The sequence below is a fragment of the Anoplopoma fimbria genome, chromosome 19 (genome assembly GCF_027596085.1).
Source record: "Anoplopoma fimbria isolate UVic2021 breed Golden Eagle Sablefish chromosome 19, Afim_UVic_2022, whole genome shotgun sequence".
In the NCBI taxonomy this organism is placed as follows: Eukaryota; Metazoa; Chordata; class Actinopteri; order Perciformes; family Anoplopomatidae; genus Anoplopoma; species Anoplopoma fimbria.
The window spans coordinates 15544591-15571582 of NC_072467.1; the positions used below are offsets into that span (position 1 = coordinate 15544591).

The 26992-nt window shown below is 41.0% G+C and overlaps 1 protein-coding gene across 1 annotated transcript in view; it reads right to left on the bottom strand.

Moving 5' to 3' along the window:
* Window positions 1-1742: 1742 nt before the first annotated feature.
* smpd3 (sphingomyelin phosphodiesterase 3) overlaps window positions 1743-26992 on the bottom strand; it is a 33681-nt gene continuing 8431 nt past the window's right edge. The window contains exons 4-9 of the mRNA XM_054620752.1: window positions 14708-14783; window positions 10238-10399; window positions 8535-8624; window positions 6141-6204; window positions 3665-3833; window positions 1743-1844 (exon numbers count right to left, since the gene is read on the bottom strand). Coding sequence (XP_054476727.1) covers window positions 1743-1844; window positions 3665-3833; window positions 6141-6204; window positions 8535-8624; window positions 10238-10399; window positions 14708-14783 — 663 coding nt within the window. The remainder of the gene's footprint in view (window positions 1845-3664; window positions 3834-6140; window positions 6205-8534; window positions 8625-10237; window positions 10400-14707; window positions 14784-26992) is intronic.

The following is a 26992-nucleotide window of genomic DNA, read 5'->3' on the forward strand; positions in this document are numbered from 1 at the left end:
TTACTTCCCGTGATCCAAAACAGCTTTCAGAGTAAAATCACTTTACTTTTGTATCACGCTACTTTCGGCCCACATAACTTTTTTATCACGTTACTTTCGGCTCCTGTTTCTTTCATACCAGCAGTATGCAGTACATATTCAATTAGTTTGTATAATGCAGTATGTTAGCATGCCATTTTGAACACAGCCTGCCTCTTTGGGAGCGTTAAGATGATTATTAAACGTGTTTACGCATACTTGGCATATTGTACAGGGTGTTTGCGGTCTTCAAAATGTTTCAGTATGAGGTTTTGCAGTTGCGTCACAATATGGCTGTCATCAGGCTGATCCGTTGGACAACTGGCTGTGCTCAAAACCAAAAACTGGGCTGTATGTAAGCTAGTGCACAAGACAAAGACAGCGATGGCTTGCTAACCACATAGCTACATTGGTTTGTTAGCTAACAAGCTGACAACATCTACTACCTAAAAAGATGGCTGCATTTTGTAATTTGGGGAACCTCCAATATGGCCACCAGAGGGCGTGTAACATCACCTGATTTCCACCCCCACATGTCATGCGTGTAGCAGCTCTATGTAAATCTTCAGAGTGTTTCTGTGCACACCTTTATGGTGTGTTCAGTGTCACCAGCAGGGTGGAGTCCTACATGCACAAATGTCACACCGGCATACAGTAAGTGTGCACCTCTTGACTGGTCAGGCAGCCAGACTCAAGCAAGCAAGTGCATCAAGACGCTATATTAATGTTGTAAACTGATACCGTTTCCCATCATGCATCAGCAAAGCCTCAGCTCCCGCTATTACACCAAAAAATGTCCAGTCTGATTTCCACCAGTCATGGCTGAAACGCATGCTATATGCATCGCAATGCATCGAACAAACAACTTCTTCTCCAATTTCATGTCCCTTTATACAATAACATTTTTTTTTTTTTTTTTTTTTTTAGAAACATACCATATAGTATTAAACAGGCATTTAAACTTCCTATAAAAAGTGGTGTGGCGACAATAGAAACTGTATCATATTATTTATCTCCTTTTAGAAAGACTAGTTTTGATTTGTTTGGTTTTTTTTAGAAAAAAAGACACTTGTTGAGGTTCCTGGGACTGACGTGGGAGCAGTAAGGTGAACGACCAATCGCCGTTCAAGGAAGGAGCACGACACAAGGACACACACGGTCAGTGTAAAGGCCAGTCAGTAGCCGCACGCTTCATTCTTATCACTTAAATGATGTGTTTGCCTTTTATACAACTGTCCCTGAAGGTAGAATCATGAATAAAAAGAATCATTCTTACATTTGGGCTTAAATAAAAGGAGGGTGTGTAAATTGGCTACATAAAACGATTCACTGTAAATAAACCCCCTGTGGGTTCAGTTCAGCGGGGAATGTCGGAGGAGAAGAGTGGAGAGGCTGGGCAATATTCAACAGTCTAAATGTAGATTGATTGTGTGTCAGTATCTTTCTGGCTTTCTAAACTGAATACCCCTGCTTATCTCTCCCCTCCAGAGTCTTCCTCTTCCATATCACTCCTCTGCTGCCTCCCTCCTCTACCTTCTGTATATCCGTTCATCCGCTGATTCATCCATCAGCTTCGCCCTCCCTTCAATCCTCTCGCAGAATTTTGTCTCTCTCTTTGTGTCTCAGATCTGTAAACTTGTCATCTTCTCTTCTCTTCCTCAATGTCTCTCTCTCCTCCATGGCAGTATTATAATCTTTTTTTCTTTAAAGCTCAAATGGTCAATCTAGGGCTCCTCCTCCCCGGTGGAGACAGCCAGTCGCATGGCCACAGACAGGTGGTCGGTGAGGCCAGCCAACTGGGTGACGAAGCTGAACTCCTCGATTTCCTGCAGGAGTAGAATTGAGTGGAGCTTTAGCGTTGAATGATAATTCTCTAGTAGCATTAAACAAAACAAATCAGATTCATTGTTAATGTCAAAGATATTGCGTCACTTTACGTTAAGTACCCCTATTTAACATTCATAAGTAGTATATAATCATTTAATAAAGGTTTATAACCCACTATAATGTAATTGTAGGCAAATATAAATCTTAATTAATGCATTTACTACCCAGAAATACAGGCTGGTGTATAAACCGATAATGAATGACAATATAGAAAAACATAGTTGTAATTACATATAATATATCTTAATAGGCGCCATTGTAATTATTGGAAAATACTGTACATAATAATACACTTAAAATGTCTTAACACCTGTTAATAACTACATTATAATGTGTTATAAACCATTTATTGAATGTTTATATGCTTTTTTTCAGATGCTTCAAGGGGTAATGTGTAAGATCTATCCTTGATTTTAGTTTAAAACATAAAAATGTTATTGATGTTATGTCAAACAAGTCTATGTGTTGTGTAGCAGAGATGTCTACTGAAATGAGCATGCCAACCAGCTAGCAGCTAGCTAGCCTGTTGCTGTTTTACATAAAGCCACAAACAGACCACCCGTGATGAAATAACAGGTTTGAGGTTTGTTTATGAGGAAGTGCAGCGGCTACATATTGGATGAGCTTCACTTTGCAGTCAGTGTGAAGTGAAGGGATGTAACAGTTACTACATTCAGACACAAGGTGGCATCCGGGGGCTGTGTTTTGAGAGAGAGACAGATGTGAATGATGTGATTTGGTTTCCCAATCCTCCCCAATCCCTCACACAGACCGGCAGCCATGACAGCGATGCCCTCATTTCTTTCCCTCCCCAGTTTGTGCTGCCGTGTTTTCATTATCCTCCTCTTTTTTGTTTTATCCCTTTAACCAGTTAATCATTCTTTTGTGGTATGAGATCACCTCACTGGCTTCCAGTTATGTTTCAAATGGGTCAGGTAATGAGCATTGACAGGTGCCTTGTTGATTTCATCATTGAGTGATTTAATGAGGGCAGAATAATGCACATCACCTCCCTGCTGACAAGAAAACGGCACAAAATACAGTTCGTGTACTAGGGAAACACAATAATGTCACTCTGTTAGCAGGTTTATTGCTTTTTAAAAGCTCTATTTTGCAGGGGACGAGTATTACCGTTGGGGCCTCATGTTATAAAGAAATTAAAGCCCGAAGACCGCGACTGTTGTTTGTGCGGCGCATTTGCATTGTATATGGGAAGTCTGTTTAACCCCTTTGCAACTGGACAAGAAAACCACCAACACCCACCAACATCTTGCTTTGTGGAAAATGTTACAAATGGAATTCATTCCAGGAACAAATTACTCTGCAATAGTCACAGGTATTTATCAGCTCCAGCTCCGGTCCGCATATGATGGAAACATTACTATGTGATGCGCATTGAAGTGAATATATAATAATTACAGAGCCAAACAAATGTATCCTCAGTCCCCGATCACACAGAGACGCGTCGCCTGCAAAACCATTGTTTTTTCTATGGTGCAGTGTGCGCTTCTCTCTTACACCGCGTCATGTTTTACTAGCATTTTTTAGACACGCATAAAAGTCTAAATATTCTCAACAGGCGGCAATTTTATCTTTACCACTGACTTCCTGTTTGGATGACGGTAGATGTGGTAGGAACGGACAAAGATGTTTTTTGGATTCGATGTTTACCCAGAGAAAAAGTTTTTTCTTCTTTTTTACACTTTTGGTCTTAATTGGAGACCATTAAAGTAAGTAGTAATCCCCTACTAGACCGTACCAGTTTCCAGTCCTGCTGCAGGCCCTCGTCGCTGTAGAGCATGTAGTCGATCCGCCGGCCGTTGCCCTTCAGAGGGATCTTCCTCCCCTTCTGACTGCTGGCGGGACACTGGCTCTTACTGGGAGGAAACACCAGGTACTCCTTCCTCCCCTCCTCATTCTCCATCACTCTGACGGAGACACACAGGGACGGGAAAGGATCAGAAGACTGAAGTTTAGACACTAGAGGTAGTTCAGGAGTTGCATTCCAGTCCAAACGCATTAAGTAAAAAGTAATAAAGCAACATGAGTTACAGGTATGATTTAGCCATCTCTGGTAAAATGAAGAGAGAGTGCACTGGACCTAAAATTCTAGAGTGTAGTGTTTAGGTCAAAGGTCAGCTTTTGGGCTGTGCTTGGTTTTGGCTGGTTTTCCATTAAAATTACCAGCTGCAGCAACCCTCTGAACCCCAGAACCACTGGCGGGATGGAAAAGCATGTTTTTCTTTAAACAATTGCCAAAACAAAACAGTTTATCCCAGCCAGAAGCTGGAAAAACCGCCATAACATCAGATTTTCATTTATCCGATGGTGCTTGTACAGATCATGTGTGACGAACGCTTCCGTCAGAATAAGCAGCCAAAACGAAAACATAAAATTGTGATGTTTCACACAAAAACATTCATATCTACATGTCTTAATTAAAGTCCATCCATCCATCCATCCATCTCCTTCCGCTTATCCGGGGCCGGGTCGCGGGGTCAGCAAGCTAAGGAGGGTCCTCCAGACGTCCTTCTCCCCAGCAACACTTTCCAGCTCCTCCTGGGGAACCCCGAGGCGTTCCCAGGCCAGACAAGATATATAATCTCTCCAGCGTGTTCTGGGTCTACCCCGGGGCCTCTTACCAGTTGGACGTGCCTGGAAAACCTCTAAAGGGAGGCGTCCAGGAGGCATCCTGATCAGATGCCCGAGCCACCTCAGCTGGCCCCTTTCGATGCGAAGGAGCAGCGGCTCTACTCCGAGCTCCCTCCGGATGTCTGAGCTCCTCACCCTATCTCTAAGGCTGAGCCCAGCCACCCTACGAAGGAAGCTCATTTCGGCCGCTTGTATTCGCGATCTCATTCTTTCGGTCACTACCCAAAGCTCATGACCATAGGTGAGGGTTGGAACGTAGATGGACTGGTAAATCGAGAGCTTTGCCTTTCGGCTCAGCTCCTTCTTCACCAAAACGGTCCGGTACAACGCCCGCATCACTGCTGACGCTGCACCGAACCCACCTGTCCATCTCCCGCTCCATTTTACCCTCACTCGTGAATAAGATCCCGAGAAACTTTAACTCCCTCGCTTGGGGCAGTGACTCACTCCCAACCCAGAGGGTGCAATCCACCGTTTTCCGGAAGAGAACCATGGCCTCAGACTTGGAGGTACTGACTCTCATCCCGACCGCTTCACACTCGGCTGTGAACCGCCCCAGTGCGTGCTGAAGGTCACGTTCTGAAGAAGCCAACAGAACCACATCATCTGCAAAAAGCAGGGATGTGATTCTGAGGTCCCCAAACCGGAAACTCTCCTCCCCCCCGGCTGCGCCTTGAAATCCTGTCCATGAAAATCACAAACAGGATTGGTGACAATGGGCAGCCCTGGCGGAGGCCAACACGCACTGGGAACAAGCTCGACTTTGTGCCGAGTATCCGGACACAGCTCTCACTTTGGTCATACAAGGACCGAATGGCTCGTAGTAACGAACCAGGTACCCCATATTCCCGCAGTACCCCCCACAGGACTCCCCGAGGGACACGGTCGAAGGCCTTCTCCAAGTCCACAAAACATGTAGACTGGATGAGCAAACTCCCATGCACCCTCCAACAGACCTGCAAGGTTAATTAAAGTCTTGACCCAAATAAAGTTTTTGCTCAAACCTGATCCGTAAAAAAAACACAAATTCTGCAATTTTCAGCGCAACTAGGAAGACATGATTGACTTGGCTGAAACCAAGTCACGTGACTAAAAGATCTTTAGAAATTGGACCGAACTGCAGGCTGCTAAACACAGAGCAGAGAGGAGAGGAGAGGCTGCATGTAGAGGTTGTATAAATGTAAATAGTTTAATGTATATAGCACGTGGAGCCTCTATTCTTTTCCCTAACATTGGTAACACTTGTTGACACAAAATGTTGTGTATATAAATCCAATTTTTTTCTGCATTGTAACTGTCTTTTACTGCAAAAACGAAATGTTTTAGTTGTATCTACTTCTAGCCATGGTTGTGTTTCCATAGAGGGACAGGACTTATATATTGCAGTGATAATCAATGCCACACAGAGAAAAAATAACAGGAGCAAAAAAGGGTTAAGGAATGAATGATGAACACACACTAACTCTAGATTTATGATGAAGATACCAGTTGGTCTGAAACATGTGGTGGTTGCGGTAAAGGTTTGGGAAAGTCAACCTAATGTCATCTAAACTGAAGAAAACAAGTGAGTGTGTGTGACTTACTTTTGTAAACTTTCAGGTGAACTGACCTCGTCGTCATAAAGGCCACTGGGATCCAGTAAAGTACCTGTTGAAAGACATGAAAATGCATCACTGTGCAGTCAGAATCACGTTTCTGTTCTTTATTGACTTTATATTGTTAATACAGAGTGGACAAAGTAGCAGTTATAGTTATATGCACTAAGACAGAAGTGCTGTTTTAACAGTGTTCTGTGGTGGTTGAGGGTCTGGGGAGCCTCATTTTTGTACTTTTAACAAATATTCAGGTAGATGAGCTGACACTTCATATGCTCTAGATTTTTTTCATTCACAGCAGCATACATGCAATATGGCCACCATTAATGTTTATTGATCTTTGTTACGCTTTGCAGTTGTCCCCCACCATAACGACCAGCAGTTTCTTCCTTTGAAAACAGCGGATCTAAAAGGGACAACTTGGCTTTTTTTCCGTTGCGGATACAGAGGCGTCAGCGGACTTTTCTCTGAGAGCATTATACATCTCTGACTTTATGGTCCTCAGACCACAGCCTGCTGTCGTCAGACAGTGAAACATAAGAGCCAGAGTGAGATGGAGCACTCAGAGATCCTTTTGACAAAGAGGATGTGAGGCTGGATAATGTGTTTAGAACGTCCCATATGAGGAGAGCAGCACTCTGAAGTTACTCCGTCAGTTCACAAGTGTTTTTCAAAGTAGGCGTCTGACGACAGACTCAACAGACTGCTGTGCTACTTTCAGCTCCTCTGGTAAAGTCTAGATAAACACGAGGATCCCTCTTTCAGATGGTCAACGTGACCTTAGTTTCTCTGTCCTCATAACGTCTGGCATCACCAACAAGCTGTCTTATATGTGCATGGACTGATTATGAGAGAATGGGCCCCTGGGCAAAGACCAGAAACGGCCCCAACACCACATAGACGTGCCTTTTTTTAATGAGTTTGTGTTTTGTTTGGGCACATTGTGCGTCTTTGTAGTCGTTTTGTGTCTCTTTAAAGTAGATTTGTTTCTCTATGTAGTCGTTTGTGTCTCTTTGTACTAATTTGTGAGTATTTGTTGTCATGTTTGTCTCTATAGTCATTTTGTGTCCCTTTGTAGTTACTTTCTGTCTCTATGTAGACATTTGTGTTTCTCTCTGTAGTCATTTGTGTGTCTTTGTGGTCCTTTTGTGTCTCTGTAGTTATTTGTGTCTTTTTGTAGTCGTGTCTTTGAGGTCATTTTGTCTGGTTTCTAGTTGTTTTGTGTCACTTTGTGGTCATTTTGTGTTTCTTTGTGGTTATTTTGCATCTCCTCGTGGTCGGTACATGTGTGTTTGAGTGACATTTTGCAAGTGAAGGGCAGGGGGCCCCTGACACTTTGGTTCCCTGGGCCTGTACCCAGCAGGCTGTTCAGTAATCCATTCATGTACATTTGTGGTGAGAAAATACATATTTTGTCTCCTAAAATACACAAGAAGCCACAGTTGATGTACTTGTTGGGTTTTTGGTTTGTGTTTGACGTGTTTCATCTGCCATCAAACATGAACTCACCAAAGAGCCCTGTCAGTTATGAGCGCAGTTGATTTTTGTTGAAGCCTTTCATTTTCACAGCTTCAAACGTGTGATTTTTTTACTTACATGTTGCTTCTTTTTTAATTATGAAGTGGTTCCAGGCTGGCCAGAATTCCCATGTGATCTGAATGCAGCACATGCCCTGCAGGTGGTCTGTGTGTTTGTCTGGCTGGGGGGTCCACGTTAGAAGAGTTAGGCACATTTCATGAAGTCTATGGACACACCGTCAGCTGGCAGCCTGGCTCTCTGTTGTGTTCATTCAGGTCTAATCTTTGGATGAGCTTTTTTTCCACTCTTTCCGTTCATCTATTCATTCTTCCTTTTCTCGCCTCCGTCCCCTCCTTCTGTCTAATAGCAACCTAAAACGAAAGACGCAGATCTGCTCCCCTGGCATCGCCGCGCAACCGTCCCTGCCCAAATAAATAAGCCCTTGTTCAGACGAGCCCTTTCACTTCGTCCTGCCCACACTGTCACCGAAATACCTCTGGCCTAAATAACGCTCCACATCCAGACCAAAACCCTCCAGTCTCTACGTCACTAATGCCCATGTGTCAGCACGCTGTGCTGGGCGCATTTGAATTCACACATCCTGATTCAGCCGGACAGAGCCAGATTAGAGTCCTCTCTGCTCTGAATGGATCACCAGATTTCCTGAGCCACTCAGGTTATGTGCATATAGCAACATTTGCCTTTCATAATGTAATGTAATATCACTTTTTGGAGGATTAGTTTATGGTGTTGATGTATATATATCTGTATAAATTAGATTAGGACTACAGTATACAGTATATGTGATGTTCCATGGTGTCCCTATAGAGGAACATGTGACTGTGCTGGTGTGTGTGTTCTTACCCAGAGCCCATGGTTTGTCCTCCCCTGGCCCCAGGCGACACGGGTCCTTATATTGAGTAAAAAGTGCATGCTGCTGCTCCAGCTTGTCCTCTGAAAAAAAACAAAAAAAACACAAGAGCACCCACTTTTACTCACATTCACAGATTTAGACTAAATAATAGAAAGGAGTAACACATCCCTGACTCTTCTTTCTCTGCAATTACTGCCTGGGAACGGGGAGTAATAAGTAAGTATTCAGTCATGAGCTAAAATACCTCATTAGAAAGTGATTATTTTTTCTTAATGATGTGATCATGTTTTTTTTTTTTTACCTCTCTAAGATGTAAAATCAAATAAACAGTGAAATGCATGATACATTTATCTGAATGTGGAATTTTATGACAATCAATTATTAAGCATTCTCTTTTAGATTGAATTGGAAATACACTCTACATCTGTCATATCAATTTGTAACTGAAACAGAAATTACTAGCTCTTATTTTGGAGAAAGCAATAATCTTACTTTAAAGGGTATTTTTCAACCGGGACCCTATTTTCCTATATTTCTGTGTCCAAAGGACTCATTGGGACAGGCTTAGATTGTTATTAGTAGTGTCTGAAAATATTATGTAATAATAAGTCTGTTTGTTATTGTGTTAAATACAAGTCTTGTTAAAGGGGAAGTCCCGTTCTGCAATCTCATGTTGCATCAACATTGTCAAAATCAGCTAATTATCGAGCTGTGACATTGAAAACCTTTGAGATTACACTAACACAACACAACACATTCTGAAAACACTGAAATTTCTCCACTGTTGTCTTCTGGAAAGAAGTCACATTCCACAATAAGCCACCATATTTGGACTGCTGAGGAGTGACGTAGAGATGCCTAATACGGCTCTGGTAGCAAAAATGACCTGTCAATTGCAAGGTAGCCCCGCCCTAAAGCATACCCCTGCTTTATGGTCTATTTCACTGTAAATGGACCATAATTTACTAAATGAACATCATGCTGTATTGAAGAAGACTTGAAACTAGAGATTGAGACCATAAACTCATGTTTACAATGTTTACTGAGGGAATAAATCAAGAGAGAAGTAGAGTCATTTTCTCATAGACTTCTATACAATCAGAGGAGTCGCCCCCTGATGGACAGTAAGGAGAATGCAGGTTAAAGACACTTACGCATTGACTTCACCTTTCAGAAATGAAGGTTGCCGCCTGACAAGAACAACCCTTTTAGTGGGCGTACATTGACAATGAGTAGTTGCCCCTTAGCGATTTTATTACAGACGTTTAGCCGCTGCCAGCTGCAGTCTTCTCCTTCAATACTGGACACAATTTTGAAAATTGTTGTCCCCATTAGTCACTTACACAAAAGAAAACATTGGAATATAGGGACCAGGGTAAAAAAAAAGAAACCCTTTAATGTTTTACTGATGAGTCCACTTGAAGCTTTTACCATTAATGATACAGTTATTAATATTGCATTAGTTTCCATTGTAAAAGCTTTGGCACCATGCAACCATCCTGTCAAAGCTATAAGAGGTTGTACATGTACCTTTTTTAAACTATACATTATGGACTCAGCATTCATGTTATTGGGTTTTATACATTATCCGGGCGGAAGAGATATTGAGAGTAGAACCCTCCTCCATGTTGGTGTGGGCATAAAACAAATGTAACGTTCAGAATATATTGAAGTAGGCCTGACATATTCATACCTGAAGAGCAGTTATCGAAGTTGAGGTCTCCCAAGACGACATCAAAGGCCACCAGGTCTTCCAGTACCTTCTCTCCTTCAGGGGGCTGGGAGGAGGATTGGCGAAACTCTGCCCCCCACTGGAGCAACATGTCCAGCTGCTCGCAGCGTACGGATGCATCACCTGGTAAACGGAGCAGTGTGTGTGTAGCAGAGGGAGGGAGGAAGAAAAATGAATGAATTTTAAAATGTTTCCCAGAAAGTCACCCACTGATATCTGAATGACCTGAACTGAGAGGGGACGGAGAGCAACGAAGCTAAGGTTTGTCACAGAGAGCTTTACAATTTGTACAACATACACAGTCAGGATAGGACCTGATATATTAATACAATGGATAATGATGATACTCTGAGTAACTGTAATACATCAATGTAATTCCACAAGGGTCGCTTGTTGTTACAGACCCTGCGAGATAATTCACAAACTCTGCTGGATTTATGGCCCTCAACTTTACAGCTTGGATTCATTATCACTCTGCTCATCATTCTTGTTTCTAGCAGCAGCAGACAGCTGTTTTCAGTGAAAAAGTTATAATGGTGAACATAGTGGAGCTTTTAACAGCTATGGAGAAAGATATTCCCCCTACAGGTTGGTGAAGAGCTAAAATGAGAGCGAATATCAGACTTGCATTCGCTTGGTTCAAGAAATCAGATTTTGCTTTGTGTCTGCCGGATGTGTAAAAAGGTAACTGTTCGCTATCATAATATAACAAACAACAATGTCTCCTACAAAATAACATTCCCATACAACCGACCTGCACTCAATAACAATTCAAGGGAAACATATTTTTTCACGGATTAAAGTGGCAGTTTTGAAGAGTTTGAAACAATTGTGGTTTACATTGTAAATCGAAATAAATTGAAACAAAAAAAACTACAAAATTACTTTGTTAGGTTTAGAAAGGTTTAAAGTGACTATGATCAAAACAAAATTTAATTTAACTAACAAAGGAAACAAGGGACACAAACTGCAGTCTCCAACGTGAAAGCCCTCGGTTTTTAAACCTATCCAAAACCTCGACCTCCGACCTCCTCCTCATTTGAATCTAATTTGTGATTTGTCAAAAGCAAACTATGTTTCCCTCGAAACCAAATTCAGAGCGCAGTTTGGTTGTATGGGAACTTAACTTAAGGAGAGAGGGCTGATAGTAATACATTAGAAAAGTGCACTCAGCAGAGTGCAGATATACACCAGATGTGTCTCCGGCTCATCTCCCAATCAAAGAATAGTTGAATCTCAACTAATTGTCCCTCCCTGCTCCACTATTGTCAAGATGGTGGTGACGATAAAAAAACAGGGATTTATTCATCTCATATTGTGCCTAACTTTATTGGATCATCACATACGCGTACAGTCATAAATGAGCACAAAATAACAAGAGGCTGATGGGCCCAGCAGTATGCGAGATTAGCTGTGGACAGACATATATACACGCACACACATGAACAAACGTATGATCTCCCCAAAGACTTACGCCTTGCTAAGTTCATAACAACTTTATAAAGAGAAAATTTAAAGGTTGTGTATACAGGGCCTTGGCATCAAGTGGCCAAAAAACAACAACAATAAGGTAGGTTTACTATGCATTACAGTGACATCACTAAAAAGATTGGGGATCTTCTGTGAAATGAGGATCAGTGTTAATTTATCAGTTGAGATATATTGCTTTAGGATGTCTTTTTCACCCACAACTAATTGCTAAGTTTCACAATATGCTGCCGTTTACTACACATAATTTGCATGTATAAATGGTGTACTGTCACATGTTATTTATTAACCTTATTATTAAGCACAAACTGCACAATTTTTTGTGTCTTTTCTTTACTTAATGACATCTCTTTACTAAGCCATTAGGCTCATCTTTTATGTTACTAATATTAGTGGGATTATATCAAGTCACTCGTTGTGCCATTTTGCTTTGGCAGTGTCCTCTTATGTCCAGCCCTGCCAGTAAATCTGATAAATTAGAGAGCTGGAGAGAGAAGGGAGGAGGTGAACAGAGGGAGGCGGTGGGTGAGAGCGTGTGAGGGAGAAATAACAGCTGAATAGAGGAGAGTGTAAGAAACAAAGAGGTGTCAAGATATTGCTTGGTGAGTAGGTGGCTTTGGCTTTGATTACTCTCGGCTCCGGCTCGAGTACATGTGAAATGAAATGTGTCTTTTTTATCATTTTTTCTGTTACTTGATCACTTAGAGATAGATGAAGCCGGGGTTGTGGGGGCGTGTTCGCTGTGCATTCGCCTGTGTATGTTTGTGTGTTTGTTTCAGTGAAAACTTATGTGTGAGGAAAACTTGCATTGTAAACTTGGATGAGGGTTATTTAAAGCTGAATGATATAATAAAGTATATATTTGTAACTCAACAAAATCCCTTTCTAGTAAAGAACAGAAGTGATAAGCATGATTCATTGTATAGTCCAACCCCCAACTATCAAATATGGCATAACAGTCCATTCCAAAGGCTCCACCGAATTCAGACGAGCAATGCTGCCTTCTTTTGTCTGACTTTGGAGGATGCTACATGTCTTATGACAATCAGGATGTCATCCCTAAATGACAGACAAAGTGTTAAATACTGATGGGTTTAATCAAATTGTGAGGTTACACCTCAACACAAGCTGGAACTTTATACTAGAGCATAGTATATAGTTGGTAAATGTATGTGTTCTAATCGGGGGTTGAGGAGCTATTCTGTCTTTTTCTGTTGGTATCAGGTGATCCGTGGTTACGCTTTTTACTATAAAAGGAACGTTACCAACTTTTTTTGACATTTGTATACAAAGGAAGCTGTTGTGAAGGCAATTTTTTTTTTGATCTGTGAAGAAGTATTTAAATATCTGTCCATAAAATATTAATAAATATTCAAGTTGTGATGTGGGCATTTGGGTAACTGTTACATTTGTTAAAATGATTTGGTATTTGTGTGCAGATCGGAACGCGCATACCTGAATACCCACTATTCTGCACAAACCTTTGTCCACATTTGTAAATCTTACTCTTCATTTGTAGATCATCGTTTACATTTTGAGATCAATTTCACTCCATAATCATCTTAGATTCACTGTAAATATGAACAATATCATCAACAATGTCATGTACAGTTTTATGTAGATGACACTACTTTATATGCCACTGTCTCTTCTGTTGATCTGGCCATTTCAAATATAAAGTCTGCTTTTGGTTTTAAAGCCTCGAGTTCGGCATCTTGGTCGTTGCCATCTTGTTTTTTTGCAACCAGTGAGTGGAAGTGCCCATATTTGGACTGTGGAGGAGTGACACCGTTAGCTTCCTGTCAACCACATGGTAGCCCCGCCCTAAATCTTACCCTGCTTTATGCTGATACTGATGGACATTCATAATATCTTCTGCTGTGCAGGAACTTGTTATTGAAAGTATATAATAATAAATACATTTTTACATTTTTTATTATTAATTATAAAAAAACTTTAACGGGGAAAAAAAAGAAGAAACCAGTCTTTTCACTTTTCTGAATCTGTGTAGAATGCACGTCGATGAAAGACTCACTACTGCAAATGCTACTGCCGGTTCTCTCAGTGGAGCAAGCTTTTAAACACCTGAGAAGCTGTCATCATAACAGGCGCGTGGGAGAAGAACAGCACACAAAAGATATCTATATAGAAAAGTCTGACATGCTGCTCTTGCAAATCAAACAAAGGGTTTACAATTGCACTCAGTGTAGTATTAAGCTCAGTATTTGTTCTGTATATCCAGTATAACACTCTGCATCATGCATCTTGGCCTTCAATACACACATCTCCTTCCTCTCAGAAAATAATCAGGGCTCTGTACTCCTCCCCCACTTTTTTCTCCCTGTTTTACCCCCCTCCCCCTGTTTTACCCAGGCTCTATGTTTGATGTATCTTTAGAAACAGCCCTGGCGCTGCTATATTTAGGCCTGAGCAGAGCGTAGGAGGAGCCCAGAATAGCAGGCCATCGGGGGGGGGGAATGAGGAAGGCATCGACCGGAGGCTTTAAATAGGGCTGTGATGCCGTAAACAGCTTGAGCCGGTCGCCATGGGAACAGCGAGAGAAGGCACATGGACGTTTTGATGTTCCCATTTATCTAGCTATCTGGACATACAAACAAACGTGCGTGCGCACACACACACACACACACACACACACACACACACACACACACACACACACACACACACACACACACACACACACACACACACACACACACACACACACACACACAGGGCTTTGTCTGGAGCTGGATGGTTGTATTATCTAGAGAGGGACAATCACAAAGACACACAGAGCTGAGATATTCTCTGAGTGCAAAGCAGCCTTGAAAAGAGAAAGGGCACTGTCATCAAAATCACATAAATACATTCATGTGTGTGTGTGTTTGGGAGACAGAAAGAGACGGAGAGAGAGGGGGTTAGGACAACATGCAACTGTACCTTCTATGGCGTGGAGGTGCGTACACGTGAGGTATCCCACAACCCTCTGCTCCTGATGGGAGGTGCCCACGTGAACCTGCAAGAGGGAACCAGAGGCAAACGTGACACAGTGTTACTCTGCTGAGGTTCAAATGGGCGACATCAAAAGCCCGGTGAGCAAGTGTGTCTGAGTGCGTGAAGCCCGCCAGGTAGCAACGGCAACAATTAGATCACACAAGGCCAAGGTGGGACTTCATTGATCCTCCCTGGGGAGATCATAGTCATTAGAGCGGTCATTAAACTGCAGCTGTTGGGGTGCATTACATAACAGTTTCAAAGGGGCAAGAACATGAATGAAAGACTATGCAGTGTGTGAGAATTGATAAAAACAAATAGCATTCAGAGAAGTAATTATGTAATATTATTATGACTTCACATCAGTTTATTATTACCAGATGACATGTCACTGTAATAATTATGTTAGATTACGTTACCTCATAAACAGTGGTGGAAAGTAACTAAGCACATTTACTACAGTTCTATACTTTAACAATTAATTAATTCACAATTTTTAAGGTTTTGTTAAATGCCCTGATGAAGAGACAAAGAGGTAACATGTTGGCTTTTTAAAATTATTTAGCTTTATAGTATTTCCTTTGTTGTTATTTTTTTTATACTTTCGATAGCACTCCCGCTACTCCTTTTTTTCCTGCCGTTTTCCAAGAGTACAAGTTAAAGCGGCAAACTCCATGGCCAAGAAATAAAGCCAACGTGGTTTTGCTGAAGGAAAACGCAGTTTCTCAAATGGCTGTCTTGAGGCTGGCTCCGAAAGCGAGTCAATACCTGTGGACCTTCATGTTAAAATGCCCATGTTGACAGCATGGTACAAAAAAACGGTTTTGGTCTCCATAGCTAAATTCTAAAATTAGGCATAATTGAGGGCGTGGCCACTTTGAGTGACATGTGTCATATTATTAGATCATTTAAATGATTATTAGATCTCATATGACAAAGATCAGATATCAGAACCTTTTCTTTGGATTACAAAATCCCCTTAAAATTCCGAGATAGAAACCTTGTAATTATGTGAGCTTTTGTCATACTTGGGACAATTGTGAGATACTGTCTCCGATTTATTTTTCTTTGCTGGCTCCAGAGTGCTTCTGTAAAGCATACACATTATCATATCTGAAAAAAACATATCATATGGGATAAGAGGATCATGGAAAAAGTCCAGCAAAACAAAACAAATCTATACAAGTCATTTTAAATTGCAGATCTAAACATGACTAGGAACAAAAATTGGATTTCCAATTTTTGGAATGTAGCCTGTGTAAAAAAAATCTTGTGACACCTTGTACATATTTAAAATGTATGAAATAAAAAAAAGTCTCCTCTTCCTCTGCACTGATTGTGCTCCGATCCCTGATTGCTTGCTGCTGCAGCTCTGTCATTAGCATGTATTTCACCAAAGGTTGACTGGCGTTGCTAAAAAAAGGCATGACGCAGCGAGCATTGCCGGAAAACCCGCTGTCTTCTGTGAGCCCTGTTGTCTCAACTGATCAGCATCCAACATCCAGATGAGTTCATTTTCACTCATATTGTAACATATAATAACTTAGAACCCAATTTGGTGTTTTCTTTGGATTTCCTGTTGATTGGGTAATCTAGATGGCAATCTTTATGTCTCTCTACCGCTGCTAATGCTAACTACCCATTGTTCCAACTGATCTCCAGCAGATAAAATTCAAGCACATCACTTTGAGGGACGGCAACGTCTGCCAGTTGTCACAAAATAAACATTTAGATCAGAAATTCATGTCCCGCTCAAGATGAATTGTGATAGAAAGGAATTGATATACTTGGTGCTAATTATCAAATGCTAGCACGCTAAGCCACTAAACTACAACGATGAAAATTGTTAACATTAAAGCTGCATTGTCCTTTGAAAGCATGTCAGCTTGCTACTTAGGTTAGCATTTAGCTTAAAGCACCACTGTATGTTGTGCAGCCTTAAAGAGCTGCTAGCATAGTTGGCTTTGACTCTTGGCTTAGGCTACTTAGTTTTGTTGTAGGACACAGTATGTTAGATAGTAAGGAGCTAGGCCATCCACATGATCGGAGGTAAAAACCGCCCTGTGCCGGCTGAGCGTTAACCCTACTGCACGAAATTGTTCAAATTATTTCAACTTTGGTTGCTGCTGACCTTTCAAAGCTCAGCAGCAGAATGTGACGTTGCCCCTTTTTTGATAACGTGAATCAGGGGATCAGTGAGGCTGCAAGTTTATGCACCAATGTGATATCACGTCATCATATAATAATAGTATTACATTCAAACTATATTATTAATAATATCAATATGAATGTTATTAATAAAATATAAACATTATTAGCTAATTTGCGCTACACAGGAACAACACCTGTCACTCGTTACCCGATACGCTCATCTTGCTTGATCACTACTGCATGTGTGCCAACTAGTGCTACAGACCTGTGGTTAAACACTCTCGTGAACCCTTTTTTTTGCCGCTAATGCTACATTGTGAACATAAAATTGTCAGGAGGAGAGCTAGTTAGCGTTAGCTGTAAGAAGCACAGTCCTGCTTGGCTTAAAAAACAGAGCTAGCAGCTAACATTGACGGAGGTTGTATTGAGTTGTAGTTCACGCTCTATTGAGAAAAAAGGAGCATTGTACAAATGTGTATTATAACGTACTTGTGATGTGTTTAAATGAAAACTTGTAAAATGTAGTGTTAACGAGAAACTTGAATAAATCAAGTTGTTTTAAGGAGATGTGTTTACAGGAAAAAAAATGATATTAGAGAGGGAATTATGACCTTTTGAAAGTTTTTTGTTTTTAATGCATTGATATCAGATCAGTACTCCGTATTAGCCAATACACAAGTTCAGGTATCAGAATCGGTATTGGGAAGGAAACAATTGTACATCTCTGTGGTATTTCCCATATATAAGTGATGTGAATCTTATTTGAAAACAGAAAAGATAATTAAGTTACCCTGTGACATTTGCAGTGTTGATATTTCATGCTGCATTATAAATGCTCCTTCACGGTCCCAGGGGCATGGAATGCTTTTTTATCAGCAGGAAAAATTGTCAGCTATTGATCAATGTAAATAAAAGGCAAAACGGAGGTACAAGTCTCAAGCCATCTGCAACGACGTCTGGTATTTATCCATCATTGCCAGTTTTTTTAAACGACGCTGCACTGAAGGAATTAAATGAAGATGTATTGGAATGAGTTTACACTGGCAGGGAAAAGTTGTCCTGTCAACAAGACCAAGTGAAGTGAAGGGAGAGTAGATGAAATACATGCCATTTATTTTGGATTGTACATTCTGAAATTATGTGCGTGAGCTAAATACGGAGCTGAATATTTTACCCGTCTGTGTCCTAGTAAGCTTTATGCATTTTTCAGTACTTCTTCACAACCTCCATTTCCATGTTCCCTGAGCCGCAGAGAGCGAGCAAAGCTGTGGTGAATTGAACGCCACTTGACATTTAATCAGACAGCTTTATATCATCGGTGTTGAGTGAAGTCCTTCAAGTCACACAGAAACGAGATGCGGGGAAACGGTAGAGGCCGGCAGCTATGAAGGGCTGGTGGGTGGACACAGACTGAGGACGAGGAGGCGGCGGAGGAGGAATAAAGGGTTGCGAAAGAAAAGGGAGACTGATTGTGGGGTGGTTAGTTTGAAGTGGGAAGGCGTCTGGGTGGAGTGGATATATAACAAGACAGAATACACCCTGTTAGAGGGCCAGCTATAGAGGACAAGAGTGTTGGACGTTCCTAATGTAGCTCCTTCTCACAATCAAGGAGGGTTATTTTTTTTAAGCCAGAGAATAAGCATGACTTAGTAACAATCCACACTGCAACGAGTTTCACAAAAAAAATATTGCTGTTTATCCAGTCAATGGAAAAAACTGTTCTAAAAAAGCTTGCGGTCTGGTGATGTGTTTGCCAGGAATAAACCTCTGACAAACATTCACCCTTTCAGTTTTATTCATTATTTATTTGAATTTAACAAGAGAACAGCTGCCTGCTTGAATGTTCCAGTTTGCTCCCAGAGTCTAAAGCCACGCAGGTTAAATGATCCACTGAATGATTGTCTGTGTTGGTCCTGTAAAAGAGGGACGACCTCGTCTATGTAGCCTGGGAGCTGAAATATACACCCCAGGACCCAGCGACCCAGACCAGAATAAGACGGTACAGATGGTGGATGGACAGATGGATGAAGGTGCAATACCACAAGTTAGGCAAAATGAGTGGTCGGATAACCAGACAGGTATATAACAGCAACCTATTTAACGGGAAAGCAAAGCGGAAGTACCCGAAATTTCCATTGTTTTCAAATATTTAATTCTTAAAACTGTGTGTTACTGAATGCAAGATTCAATAGGTTGAAAAGTGACCCGCAAAGTAGCAAGATGAGACTGTGGGCCTCTCCTCAGAATAAACTGTGTACTTGCTTGGTTCTGCTCAATTCCTGGATGCCTATGGGATCATAATGATGTTATTGGTTATTTATTAGTTTCTGATGTGAATAAAAGACATTTAGGTTGACTAAAATAGGCTCTCTGGGCCTCCAATTAGCCCCCCGGTCCGGGTGGAGGCCAGCCTCCCCTTTTGAAAGCCTCCGATTGAGCGGATGATTGCGGCACACTTTTAAGGTTGTTACTTCAAAGCAGCGTTTTGATTTAAAGAGCTGTGAACACAATGACATATAATTACCTTATTAAGCTGTAATGGCAAGCAGTTGCCTATTTAAAAGTTCAGCAGACATGGGGCAACATCTCTACTAACTCCTGGGGGAAATATATAGCAATATTATCTAATCGCTCCACTGTGATCACCAGCCAGTGGCTATCTCTGTTTTTCACTGAAAACAGCTGCCTGCTGCTTTTGGAAACAAGGTTGATGACACCGGTGGGCAGTGCTTGGAATGGGCCGGTATACTCGCCAGTACTGATGCCAGCCCTTCTGATTTTTGTCCTCATGAGGACCCTTACTTCTTATTGCCTACCGGCACAATGCTGAGAAAACAGCGCTGAAAATGCCATATGTGGATAAATACCTCATGTATGTACTAAAATGCACACAATAATACTTTTGAAGTGGGATATACTACCAAGATATGTGCATATATATGAATATATTCAAGACACTGCTGAATTACGGTACTGACATCTTTGTTGGTCAAATTCAGGCACTGCTAGTGAGACTAGACCAGAACAATAGTTTTTCGGGTCTAAGCCGAATCAATTGATAAAAGAGGCTAAAATGATTGTTAGTGACTTGATCCACTAGTTTAGTTAGTTAAGCTATAAAGTAAGATAAGATAATCCTTTATTAGTCCCGCAGTCAGGGCTTGTTTACTGTTTTGTTCCATCTGCCAACTAATGTTACCCTTTAGTTACTTAGCACTATAGTACCCCCTTAGTAGGATCTGGTAGCATGTAACAGTGAGGTTGCAGGTTGCAACAAAGTATGAAGGAAAACCGACGCATAACAAGTGAAAACACAAAAATTAGAATGGCCCTATAAAAAGCCAGTGTTGTCCATTCTGGGCTACTGTAGAAATATGGCGGCGGGCTCCGTGAAGAGGACTTGCTATGTATTTAGATATAAACAGCCCAATCTATGTTAACAAAAAACACAACAATTCTTAGTTTCAGGTGATTATACACTATAGAAAACAAACTTAATAATGTTACATTGCATTTTTGCCACTACATCCCCCTAAATTGTACACTGTTCCTTTGAGGGTTAAGTCATTCATCTTACTTGCTTTTTGGCTGCTCACTTATCCTTAACTTGGCTGTTACATAATGAATGGATTACCAGACACAGGCACATAGTGTCATGAGACCCCTGGCCTTCACCGGCAAAATGTCACTCAAACACACGTACCAACCAGGAAAAGACTCAAAATGACCACGAGGAAACATGAAAGGACTACAAAGAGACACACATTACTACAAAGAGACCAAAACAACCACAAAGAGACCACCATGAGACAACAGAAAGGGGGCAAACAACCTCAAAGAGATACAAAGCAGCTACAAAGAGACACAAAACAACCTCAGAGAGACACAAAGCAGTTACAAAGAGACACAAAACAACCTCAGAGAGACACAAAGCAGTTACAAAGAGACACAAAACAACCTCAGAGAGACACAAAGCAGTTACAAAGAGACACAAAACAACCTCAGAGAGACACAAAGTAGCTACATAGAGACACAAAACAACTACAGAGAGACACATAATGACCACAAACAGACAAAAAACTGTTACAGAAAAAAGCTAAACAACTATTAAGTGTCTTGGTGGTGGGGCCTTTTGTATGTCTTTGCCCAGGGGCCAATTGTCTCACAGTCCGCCCATGTGTTACCTCAACTGACTTCTTTCACAGTGACTTGAGAAACATGCTTTCTGTGCGACGCTCGCATTCAGTGAAATAGATGTGCGCAATTTACGACCAGTTCATGTCTACTGTAATGAAGAGAGAAGTCAGCATTATTCTCTCTGGTGAATTAGCCAAGCAGCCCCACAGAGGAGAGGTTTTTTATTTAGACATATGGAGAGTGACTGCCAATAATGGGGATTGCTGTTTTGGCATGGAGTCTGGGCGGGGCTTGTAATAAAAAAAATCCTAAAAGCTGCAATAAAGCATTAGTCTAATTAGATTGACTATGATACCAAATACAAAGCTCACATTGTGGAAAGAAATACATTAAATACACCTTAGAGCAAAGGTTGGGGCACTAATTTAGTTTCACCTAATGGAATGAGTGTTTCGGGAGAATGGGTGGACTAGGAAAGCAGAAAAAGGACTGGTCCAATTTGATTAAATGCACTCATCAGATGGTACATTAACTTCTCTAATGATGTTGCATAAGATGTGAGTAACGAAAGTGTGTGAGGCTGTGTTGGTTTGTAGAGAACAGCTGACCCAGTCAGAGACCAGAAACCTGAAATTAATACTTTATGTTCCATACTTCCATTCATAATGAAGATTGCCGTTTTAGTAATCCACCAGAGGTTGCCGCCTGGTTTACAGAGTTAGATGGGAAGATTGCTACAACTCTCTTGTCTATGTGCTAAATATGTAGCATCCGATCAGGACAGGGTTAGCTTAGCTTAGCATAGAGAAACGTCCAATCCATAAATGTGTTAATTGTAAATGTAATATTTAAATATATACATAATATTTACCCCCCCCCCCCCTCTCTCTTGAAAGCTGTCCTCACTCTTTCCTGTTCTGTTGCTCCCTCTCTCCTTCCTTCTCCTCTGCTCTACTCTCTTTATTAATATTTCAGGGGCTTATCTATGCTTCAATAGGTGTGTGTGCACCCTGAAACTGACAAGAGACCTGAGGGGATTCTTATGTCTGTATATATGTGTGTGTGTGTGTGTGTGTGTGTGTGTGTGTGTGTGTGTGTGTGTGTGTGTGTGTGTGTGTGTGTGTGTGTGTGTGTGTGTGCGTATGCATTCACGCATACATAAAACAAGTGGACTTTCAATGTGTGTTTATATTGTCTGTGGTCTGTGCAGAGGATGAAGTTTAGATGAAGACTAATTGGAGTTCTGTGTAGTGACGGAGGACATCTTGACATCTTGAATTTATTCTCAAATGAATAGAGAGTGTCCCCCCCCTTCTGCTCTGTATAGTAAAAATAATATGAAATGAAATTAATTGCATTTCCTTGGAAATAAAACAGCAAATGAGTCAGAATGCAGGATATGAGACGCTGAAACTTCCAAAGACTTCCTCTCATTACAGGGCATTGAGACAGAACTGAGCGGAACTCAAATTAGCCACGGGGCGATTTCACACTGGAAGCCAACCAAACCGGGCCGAGTTATAAAAGCCTGATTATGAAAGCTCTGAGGCTGCTGTTACTAATTACCTTAACTTTACCATCAGATTAGGAGTGAGCAGAGATTTCACCACGCATTACTTGCATGGGTTTGATCGCTTCACTTGAAAACCAAGCAGCGAAAATTGTTGTGATGATAGATGGACGGCAGAAAGCGTCAGGGTGACAGTATTTCAGTCTTTTCAATCTTTGCTGCTGTAAATCTTATGTAATTTTTTTTTACATTCTTCTATCTGGTGTCTAGATTGAATATTGCCTGTGGCTGACTGGCTTTCCCCTTTACTTTGACAGATAAGTCTTGGCTTAACTTGAAGAACGTCAAAGTCCAATGAACAATCAGTCGTTCCTTATAGTTGCATCCATTTCCCATTCGTTACACACTGTATATGACAGAACTATTTTGAAAAGTCAGCTGGACAGTTAAAGGCTTGAGTAAAATGACACATCCATGTCAAGTCTGGAGTCAAACAAGAAAATCCATGTAAAGTCTTGAGTCAGTTGAGACAAGGATTGAGACATATTTATGTCAAGTCTCAAGTCAAACAAGAATGTTCAAGTCAGGTCTCGTGTCTATTTAGACAAGTTCAAGTCAACACTTGAGTTAGTTGAGTCCAACTTAAAAGCTTGAGTATATTGAGACATATCCCTGTGAAGTATCATGTCAAACAAGAAATTTCAAATCAGGTCTCGAGTCAGTTAAAAAAAGTTCTAATCAACTTTTTAGTCACTTGAGAAAAGTCAAAGTCAGGTCTCAAGTCAATCAAGACCAGTTCAATCCGAGACTCATAATTTAAGACAAGCTCAAGCCAGCTCAGTTGAGATATGTTCATTTTATTTCTTAGATCAGTTGACAGGCTCAAGTCAAATAAGACATTTGACACAAGTTCTGAGAAGGTTGAGACAAGTCCAAGTAAAGGCGGGAGTAATCTGAGACGTATCTATATTAAGTCTCAAGTGAATTAAATTCAACAAGTTTAAGTGGAGTCACTCAAGTCAATCAAAACAAGTCAAACTTTCTCCAATTCTTGAGCCAATCAACAGGAGTCCAAGCCAAGTCCTAAGTCCTTGAGGGTGAATCCAAGTCAATGGTCCAGCTGTCTGGACTAAGTCAATGATTCAGCCGTCGGGACTAACAAGTTCAACTGAAAGACTGACAAGTTGCAAGCCTTTCAGGTCTCTGAACGCTGTAAACAAGGCCGTCAATTCCAGTGAGCAGTCAAGTTCATACCTCTGGAGTCCCATGTTATTAGTGTTAAAAAAGTGGGCAGAAATTGGACCCACAAACAAGCATGAAAAACACAAACAAACTGTATGAGCACAACAAACCATGAATTGCCTTTATCATCAAAAAGACAAACACATCTTGAGTAAATATGAAAGAAGAACAGATGGTCTGACAGTGATAAGCTGTGATGATTAGAAGGAACATGAGACATGTGTCGTACTGTTACGTTGGTCAGTGTTTGATTAAGTTTTGCTTTGGGGGTTAGGCTGCTGAAATCCCTTTGGCCCTAAATAAATTTCTGTCAATATATTGCGATGACCTCGAAAGTGAATAGAGGTCCTTTTGGTCGTTAAAGGAGTGTGTCCCTGTTTTGAAGCCTAATATGTAGTAATGCATTCAAACTGTGTATTCACACACACACACACACACACACACACACACACACACACACACACACACACACACACACACACACACACACACACACACACACACACACACACACACACAACTCTTCAACTATGCACTTAGTAGTTTGAAATAATTATAAGAGGGGATAAATGTTGAGACTGAAAAGCTTTAATTACAGAGACAGCGCCGGTTCACCCTTTAGGGAAACATTTTTTAATTAATATCCTATCTCTGCCTCTCTCTTTCTCCATCTCTCTCTCTATTTCTAGTGCGTCACTTCCCCACAAGAGACAATTCAGATTTATGTCACTGACCTGCTGCTGCTCTCCAGGTAAATGCATCCATGGGGAAATAATGAGAAAGTCTGTATGTGTGTGTGTGTGTGTGTGTGTGTGTGTGTGTGTGTGTGTGTGTGTGTGTGTGTGTGTGTGTGTGTGTGTGTGTGTGTGTGTGTGTGTGTTCCCCTGAGTTTGATTGGCTAAAGGCTGAATTCATATAAGAAGAACAGCATAATCTAAATGTACTATAGTCTGGGAGCAATAGCAGAGGATGGCTGGAGGGAGACTTTTGACACCATGGGTTTATTTGGTATTAATTTCAGTTCATTGTTGTAATAAACATACATCATGGTGCTACTAGATAGTATAGCCCTAAGTAACCCAAACTGAAAGAAAGTGATAAAGATAGAAAAAGTGACCCTGATGATGTCTTACATTGCCAGAGAAATTAGAACATTATTGGGTCAACCTACTGCCAGACAAAAACATCAATATGAATTGATTCTTGATTGTAATAGTTAACAATTCTCCTGTAGGAGAGTCACATATGCTACTTGCCCATCCACCAACCTGATCTCCCTTTCGCCTTGCTCCCCAAAGATACACTTACTTTACGCGTTGGCACCAAACGATGGCATTGGACCCAATATGGACATAATTCCGGGGGATATTACGCTGTTAGATTGATGTTTTAATTATAATAATGAATAGTTGATCCCATGGGACAAAATAATTTCCCTTCATAACACTAAATGTATGACACAATCAAATGACAATCTATATATTAAAAAATGTTTTTGATTCAGTTAAACAAACATTTTGTAACACCTTTACAAGTCACCACAGTCTTTGGTTCCAAGACAACTTTTTAATCATTTAAAAGTCTTCCGTGTGGGATTTTCACATAACAATGTGCATTTGAACCACAAGACTGATATGAGTTAAGTTTTTAAGATTGTGGCAAGAGGTATAAAACTGTGTGTAGGTCTTTGTTTTGAAAAAGAAAACCACATACGCACTCTCTTCTTTGGATGTGTAAAGCCGTGCATACGCATTGTTCCACTTTATAAATGCTTTTATTTGAGACAGTGTTGAGCTTGTATATATACCCACACCTAATCAACTGTTTGCATGTTATCCGGCCCCTGGTGTCTGCTGGCTTTTTACTGTTCCAACAAGAAGTTTTATAATTAGAGTGTGTTAAAAGTAAACAGAAGAACTGAGTTAGTTATCATGAACATGGAAAGCTGAAGTTGCTGAACAGACAAAAGAAAATTCATGGAAGATGATTACAGTGCTGCCCACAATGTCTGCGAAAGTGCAAAAGCACCGCATTGACGTGTGTGCACAGCAATAAAAACAGAAAAAATTATTTAAAAACGACTTCTGACTGAGCATCCTTGTTTGCGTTTGATATGAAAGAACACACACGGAACCTGGTGGCTGTGAAGACGAACGCAGCGTGAACATCAGGTACATCAAAGAAGTACATCTAATGAGATGCGTCCCAGCTGGCGGCGAAGCGAGCTGCAGTGCCGAGTAGTAATGAGCGTGAATGACCAAAGGGTCAGGGAGAGGAAGCGAGGGTTCACAACAAAATGCCGCCTTGGAAGGCTGCCAAGACGTCTGTTGGATGGAAAGGGGCAAGCAGTGAACAGCGGGCACATCAAAGCCTGCAGCTGTAATAATTATATATATATATATTTATTTATTTTTACTTTTGGGGATGCATAGTGCACTTGTGATTATGCTTATCATTATGAAATAATTACTTGGATATGCTACATAACAGTGCCTTGAAAATTCTGAATTGTCTTACTGATTTTGCTGTTTTATAATAAAAGATTTTGAATAACAAAATAAAATAGGACTTAGGACTTTTATTGTGAAAAATTATGGGAAAGTGTCTTTAGCAGCCATTAGCAGAGATTTAAAAGCTCCTATCCTTAAATTAAAACAGCTCTATTAATGCTGCAGGGAGGAAGAGTTAGCATAAAAAAAAATACGGATATGGAAAAATGTTTTAATCATTGCAGCGAAAATAACACAGGACTTTTATTGGGAAGAATTTATAGGAAATGAAATGCATTTCTAAGCCATTTTACAGCTGATCCTTTGACCAGCAAATATATCCGATCACCATCCAATCAGGCAGGACGCATTGAAGTGCGGACAAACACATTTGATTTCAAAAGTTGCATTCACCACAGCCAATCATGCCAGATTGGGAGACTTGTGGTTCTAGCTGCAGTCTCAATAAGCATTTTCTGACAGTAAAGAGAATCATTTTTGCTTAACATTGTTTGCTTCCCTTCTTCGTCAGTTAGCAGAGTCAGCAGTTTGCATTGAGACATGTACCGTCCAGCTGGCTGACAGCCAGCTTGTCAGGGGGACCCGGAATGACCTCATACACGAGGAGGTGGTGAAACGTGGATGTGAGGCTGGCTCGTAAGCTGCAGTGACAGTCAGCGGGCAGCAGGGCAGACGGAGGGA